This window comes from Nestor notabilis, unplaced genomic scaffold (assembly GCF_000696875.1).
Source record: "Nestor notabilis isolate BGI_N333 unplaced genomic scaffold, ASM69687v1 scaffold737, whole genome shotgun sequence".
Lineage (NCBI taxonomy): Eukaryota > Metazoa > Chordata > Aves > Psittaciformes > Psittacidae > Nestor > Nestor notabilis.
Genome location: NW_009936667.1, coordinates 868 through 8,232, shown reverse-complemented (window position 1 = coordinate 8,232; position 7,365 = coordinate 868). Strand labels below are relative to the sequence as shown.

Below are 7,365 nucleotides of genomic sequence, written 5' to 3'. Positions count from 1 at the left end.
AACCGCTCCTCCAATGGGTTACATCCAATTTTGTGAGTAAAACTGATCATCAGACTGTGCTGCAGGATCTGGAGTTGCGGATCCTCAAGGATATTAATCTCCAAATGTCTGCTACAAAACAAAAACTAACACCTGAAGTTATAACGAATGCTGTGAGCAATGCAGGGATCTCTGGAATCACAGAAGAGGTGAGTGAGTTTATGTTCTGAAAAGTTCAACTACAACTCTAAAGAGCCCTTTTTTTTAGGCATATTGTGGAGTATGCCTGTCAATAGAAATGCTAATGATTTTAAGGAGATGTCAGGAACAATAATCAAAATGGGGAGAACTACAGAAAATTCTTTACCAAGGGTATTCTTACAACATTGCTTGTTGCCTGGTGTGAATGTTTGTGTTTTCCATTTATGTTTCTTCGAAAATTGAAAAATTCCCCAGAAACAAGCATACCAAAGAAATGCAGTTCGGGGTCTTGGATAGGTGGGGGAAAGAATGCAACTTTTGATGTTACTAAAATATTTCTCTTTCCATTTTCTTCTTCTATATGTACATCTTTAGCAAGTACAGATTATTGTAAACAATGCACTAAAACTCTACTCTCAAGACAGGACTGGTCTGGTGGATTTTGCCTTGGAATCTGGAGGTAAAGAGTAGAGGAAACACCATTTCTACTATTCATATTATGTACAGTATTTACTGAAAAATCTTATCATGAAGACTAAATGTTAGTAGAGCATCCTTGTGTGTTGCCTCATCATCAGTCTCTTGCAATCTCTGCCTGTTGTTTACGGGGTTATGTATCAGCCTGGGTATGCATGGACAGGGATATTACAGTTCTTTTAAGCATGTATGCAACTGGATAATCTAGAGCCACAGGTCTGTCTGTGTGGGGTAGGCACAGCACTGAAGTCACAAGGGAAAAAAAGTGTGGTTTTCAGCCCTATTAAGTGAAAAACCTATAACATGTTCTTACAGTAACATTGTACTTGATATAAGTTATTTGTATCCCTAGAAATTTTTTAGACTCTAACAATATGGTTTAAAACTGAAAGAGGGTAGATTTCGATTAGACATTAAGAATATATTCTTTACTGTGAGGGTGCTGAGGCACTGGCACAGGCTGCCCAGAGAAGCTGTGGCTGCCCAATCCCTGGCAGTGTTCAAGGCTAGGTTGGACAGGGCTTGGAAGGCCTGGTCTACTGGAAGGTGTCCCTGTCCGTGGCAGGGGGTTGGAACTAGATCAGCTTTAGGGTCCCTTCCAACTCTCACCATTCATTCTGTGATTCTACGAATACCTTTAATAGGATTTTTTCTGAAGAAAGTAACTGGTATATTCATTCTTTGTACAAATCTCTGCCTTGAGGAGAAATGCGTAATTATTTTTGCTAACCTCATAAATCTCTTTTAGGTGGCAGCATTCTGAGTACTCGCTGTTCTGAAACCTATGATGCCAGAGCAGCAGTTGTGAGCCTCTTTGGAATTCCTCTGTGGCACGTCACTCAGTCTCCCAGAGCGGTGATTCAGGTAACAAAAGGCGGCGAAAATAAATGCAGCTATTTTATTTTGTGTTGAGTGATCTTTGGATGCTGGCTCTTTCTGTTCGTAATAACCTGGGGGACATGGCTACTTTGAACTGTGTTCCCAAGAGTGGGATTCTTCACGTCGTTCTGAGCACTGCTGAAGTCCTACTCCAGCAAAACTTAAGACTCTTCTTGGAAGCTTGGGCAGTGCATGGACTTGCGCGGAGTGTGAGCGCTAGGAGGGTTCCTGTTGAGAAGGAATCTCAAGGTGATCTTAAGCACTGCTGGTAGTTCCAGTGGATATGCTGTCTTCCTGAAGAGTTCTACCAAATACATTCCGTTCTGCCACTTGCTAAGGCTGTCCCTAATAATTTAGAATTCATTACAACTCTTACTACAAAAAAAAACCCCTTACAAAATGCTTGTTGTTATTTTGCTGTGGTTGCTCTGTCTTATCTTGTTCTCTCCCCCTTCCTCCTGTCTAGCCGGATGTGTATCCAGGAAACTGCTGGGCTTTCAAAGGATCACAGGGGCATCTTGTAATCAGACTTTCAATGAAGATCTATCCAACTGCCTTCACACTGGAACACATACCAAAAACGCTTTCACCAACAGGAACTATCACCAGTGCTCCTAGGATGTTTTTAGTCTATGTAAGTCTGCCTCTCAGCTTCACTTGACGTTTGTGTGCATAGAGAATATTTTGTTGCTTATCTTGGAAAACAATGACTTGAGGGAAGACAGCTAAGAAGATAAACTATTTCAGTCATTGCTCTTCAGATGGCTTCTAATTTTTAATGACCTTTGAAATTAGGAGTAAGAAATGTTACAGCTGATTTTGGGTGTTCCTTTTCTCTTGATTTCTCCAGTAGTAAACACTTTTGGAGGGAGATGATGGTTTTTAAATTGGTGTAGTTCTTTCATACAGTTGAGTTGTTCCATCCTTCCTCCACTTCCCCCACAGTTCTGGCTCTTCATCCTATCCATCATGTAGCTTGTATCTTTTTTTTAATGGACTTTAACTAGCACTGCAGTTGCGTAGGCACGATTGTAGAAGAGCGAGCACAGGCTACATCGGAGAATATTGTGATAGCTGAGAACTTTTTGTGTAGCTCCTTCAAATGCTCCAGCAGCACCTGCAAGCATCTGAATCTTGACTTCAGTTCTGTTTGTAAACTTGAAGCGTCTTTTCTCATTCTGGTTTGTCCTGAGCGGTTTCTATTATACGCTGTGATAGTGGTTTTGCCATGGAATGAAGGGTTTGGCTGCGAAAACATACAAACATAGCACAAGTATTTGCAGTGCAGGAAACGTAAATACAGAAGTGTGCCTGAACAAACTTTGAGTTACATGGGAAACATTCTGACCCTGGTTTGATCGACTTCAAGTGCTGTCTGTTGATTCTCAGTTATGTAGACATGCTTCTGGTTTTGGTTAGATAGCAAATTTGATGGAAGCAAAACCCTTGTTTTTACAGGGTCTAGATGATGAATATCAAGAAAGTGGCACGCTTCTAGGACGTTATGTGTACGATCAAGAAGGAGCGCCAATGCAGATGTTTACAGTGATGGTAAGCCTGGATGACAGGATTTAAAGCGTCAGGAGAGAAAGGCTCCTCTTTTCTACGGTAGCGGAGCAGCGAAGGAAGGCGGCGTCCAGCTCTGTTGGGCCCTGTAGAAACTGAGGCAGGAAGTACCCACCTACCTGCCTCAAAACCTCTAGTCTAAATAGAGGAGACGGGAAGGAGAGGTTTGTGCCCTCCGGACATAAATGGTGCAAAGAGGCTACACGTAGGAAGAGTTGGCTTCATGCTTGTTCTGACTCCCCTCACCAATAACTAGATGTCACAAATAACTAGTTGTAAGGCAAGGAAGGCCCTCTTCACAGTGGCAGGAAATTCCCAAGGCCCGACCTGGTCAGTAACCACAGCGGGTAGTTGCAGGAATCTAAGCAAGAACTTGAGTAGTTGCAGTTGTCACCTGCTTGTACCAGCCGCCTAACTCTGGTTTATGTGTTTGCTGTTTCTGTTTCCAGATGAACCATGAAAACGCATTCCAAATAGTAGAACTGAAAGTTCTTTCCAACTGGGGAAATGAAGAATATACGTGCCTTTATAGATTCCGAGTGCATGGGAATGTTGCCAAATAATCTCCTACACTACAGCTGGGGTTGGGTTTGTTGTATCTTTTGTTCTCTATTTTGTTTTTTTTTTTTTTCACTTGAGCTACTACCAGAATCCATGGTTAAGTTACCATTAAAACCAGGTGTTTTCATGTTATAGGTTACATACTTCTCCAGTTTAAGTAGAAATAAGGTAGGCAATGTAGGAATATTTTGGATAACACTAACTTATTTTCTAAAACAAAAAGGTAAGATAGGATTTTGTGCAATGTATTTTTGTAAATGCTTTTCAAAATGTCTGTTATTCTTTGCTGCTTTAACTGTGACAAAATGCTATCAAGATGTTTAAATAAAGAGTTTTAATTTTTGAAAGGGCACGTACTCTTTGGACAAGAAATAAAGCTGTTTTGCTGGCGAGGAGGGACTGTTACACAGAAGGAACGCCCACGGCAGCGGGCAGAGCAGGTTTTCCCACTGGAAAGAGTCCATCCTCTTGCTTCTGCTGCCTGAGTCCCCTCCAGAAGGGAAGCTGGCCCTGGAGCGTGCTGGGGCGAGGAGTGAAATCATTGTAACTTTCCCCCACATCTCCCCCTTTATGTTTTTCTATGAACATACCTGACGAAATATTTTTTGTATCATATTCTGTAGATAAGATAACAAGGTATAACCTTATAATACAAAGAAACACGCCTACTATAAACAGTCTGACTCTTACAATTGCTTGGAGCCAGCCTGTAATTCCCCAGCTATTCAGTACTCCAAGAATAACCAAGAAAGTCCATCATGCTTTGAAATTTCGTGGAGAATTTTAGCATGGTCCCATATTTTTTGAACATCTGTGAGTATTTGCTGTGATTGGTCTATAAAGGTACAACTCTCATTTATCTAAGTGCAGACTCATCCTGCCTGTGCTGTTAAAATGTCTAGGGCCATTCGGTTTTGCAATACCATCTTTCTTACAGAATCTATTTCTCGTTTTAACCCCAGATTTGCATCTGCAGTGGTATTGGCTATTATTTCCATCTCAGCTGAAATGTTGATTATAGCTCCTTCCAACAATATCTTTCCAATGGGACACAGCCTAAGGGGCTCTTTTTCAAGTTTCCCCCGAGTCTTGCCCATTTTTTTTTTAATACTTTCTTATTAGTCTTTAATTTCACTAGTCTCTTGGTGAGTTTCCACACAAATCGTCTTTTGCAGTTCTTTATAGTTTCATTCCAGTCTTCTTCCCACACTGCCCAAATTTCTGGTATCAAATTTTCTTTTCCACACACTAACTTAATTATCTCAATTTTTGTTGAGCTTTTCCCCAATCATAAAACCGTGTGAGAGCTCAGGGAAAGCAATTAGGACACTCCGCCCTCTGCCGACTAGATATGTAATGCCACCTTTCTCACAAAATCGACACTTCAACAAAAGCCAAGCCTGGTACCAGTTTGTTATAATCTAGAAACAATTCCATATGTAAAGCAGGAACTCACCGTTGTTAGTACATTAGTACTGGAACTTAGAATCCGAAGGTTGTTCCCAAGGCCACCTTCCACCCTGTGGTGGTCACGTATGCCCTCTTTAAATAAAATCATTAATTTCCCTGTTTAACGCCCTCCTTCTTTTAAATATTCCCAAGGTTCGAGCCCAATCCACCGCTGTTCTCTTTGGTCACTTTACACGGACATACAAGCTACTTAAACATTACATGTGCACGCAAGCAAAAACTTCCAACATAAAATTCCCAGGTATACAAGTAATAAAATTACCACTCCAGATAACATCCGTCCAGCAGCTGCAAATAGTCCTATCGCAATTTTGAGAGGCCCGCTTACCCTTCTCCTGCTTCTTACATAACAGTCATTAGCAGGTCTGTCCTGGCTCCCGACACTGGGATGCAGCGGCGACCTTGGATTTGCTCAATCTACTCCCAAGATTCCGGGGGCCCGCCATAACGGTCAGCAAATCCTCTTCTTACCATATCGGGTACCCTCCTCCCCTATGGGCTGTGCTGCACGTAAGACATCTCTGCGCGATTTACCAGCTGCCCCAACCACGTGTACGACTTACAGGTCCCTCTTACAAAACATACAGTTTTCTTCCGCAGCTTCAGGAGGTTGGTTGCTCCCGCCGTGAGCGGCCGGCAACGGAGGCTCCTCCAAGAAAAATGCTCGGGGCGCGCCCAGGGGAGTCCGCTCCGCAGCTGATCCCGCAGCCAAGCAGAGAGGCTCCTGCCTGGCTCGCCAAACTGACATGCGGAAAGCAGACTCCACAGTCTGCATGATTGTAAAGTAGGTGTGTTTACTCAGTGCTGGGCAGCATGGGGGCCGTCCCACAAACCTGTGTGCCCTGGCATGACAACTTGCTTCAGATTTATACAGTTAACTGTCACATATTCATAAGATTTCCAATTAGCCAAGCAGAGAGGCTCCTGCCTGGCTCGCCAAACTGACATGCGGAAAGCAGACTCCACAGTCTGCATGATTGTAAAGTAGGTGTGTTTACTCAGTGCTGGGCAGCATGGGGGCCGTCCCACAAACCTGTGTGCCCTGGCATGACAACTTGCTTCAGATTTATACAGTTAACTGTCACATATTCATAAGATTTCCAATTACACCTGTACATATGTATGACCTATCCCCACTTCGTATTAAAATTCGGGCTCCTTCCTCTTGCACCTGTGCAGTGTCTCCTGGTGGTGGTCTTGTGGGGTCGTGGGGGATGAAGGCCATAGATCTTCCTCACCATGTACTTTTCACCACTTGTTTTTGCGCATGCTCAAAGTTCTCTTGGGTTTTCTCCAAACTACAAGGTCAGCTTCAGCCAGTTAGGAAGTAGTGCTTGGGAGAAACCACTAATTTTATCTAGTCCTTGCTGATTTCAGGAACTGCTGTTTTTAATAAACTTCACATGAATGGGGAAGTTAGACCATACTGCATAATGGTGTTTTGTAGTTCCTTTACCAACTCCCATAGCATGGGTTCACAGGTATTTGGTCCCTGATTTCGCACTATAACAGGGAAATTCAAATTGACGATTTCCCCCTCTGCTGCAGCTTGCTTTCTAAGTGAAGCCTGTCTCGTCGTTGGGTCATATTCCTCCCTATCTTCAAGTGATAGATCCTGCAGAGCAGGGAGAGCGGCAGCTGGAGACGCCGCATTAACAACTTCACTCAAAGGGGGAGGCTGTGGTAGGGGAGGAGCAGGAGAACTTGCAGCAGCACCCTCAGAAACAGGGTGGGTGGAGGTGTTTGCACCCCGCTTGTCTTTGACGGGCCATGTATCTGTTTTAAGGCCTTAAAGATCACTCACCAAGTTGTCAGCAGGGGAATCACTCGTGTGTCTCCATGGGCAGCAGAGTCCCACAACCTTTCTTTTGCTGTCTCCCACATTGGCAATTGAAAAGCAATACTTGAATTTGCTTCAAGTCCCTGACATTTCAGACAAATCAGCAGAGACTTAACTGCTTTTTCATCATATGTGACTGCTTGTCTTGCAAGATAGTAAAAGTGTTACTATAGTCTTGTCTTCCGTCGACATTTGCAACCCCATTGTCCTGACCGCTCACCTGCCGGTGCTTCCTGTGCCTGGGCTGCAGCTCTCTAGTCCACTGCTCTTTAGTTCGGGCAGCTCTCCACTGGTGCTCTATCGTCTACTTTTGTGCCCCACGCTGGGCGCCATTAGTGGAGATTAAAGGCATGGACCCCTGGTTGCCCGCAAGCCAAAGATCATTTATTACT

At 43.5% G+C, this 7,365-nt stretch overlaps 1 protein-coding gene across 1 annotated transcript in view; it reads left to right on the top strand.

The window, feature by feature from the left end:
• SUN1 (Sad1 and UNC84 domain containing 1) overlaps positions 1-3,665 on the top strand; it is a gene marked incomplete at its 5' end in the record, with an annotated part of 7,058 nt that extends 3,393 nt beyond the window's left edge. The window contains 6 exons of the mRNA XM_010018436.1: positions 1-188; positions 556-640; positions 1,406-1,521; positions 2,003-2,170; positions 2,995-3,087; positions 3,552-3,665. The exon at positions 1-188 is cut by the window's left edge and continues 85 nt beyond it. Coding sequence (XP_010016738.1) covers positions 1-188; positions 556-640; positions 1,406-1,521; positions 2,003-2,170; positions 2,995-3,087; positions 3,552-3,665 — 764 coding nt within the window. The remainder of the gene's footprint in view (positions 189-555; positions 641-1,405; positions 1,522-2,002; positions 2,171-2,994; positions 3,088-3,551) is intronic.
• Between the last annotated feature and the right edge of the window lie 3,700 nt (positions 3,666-7,365).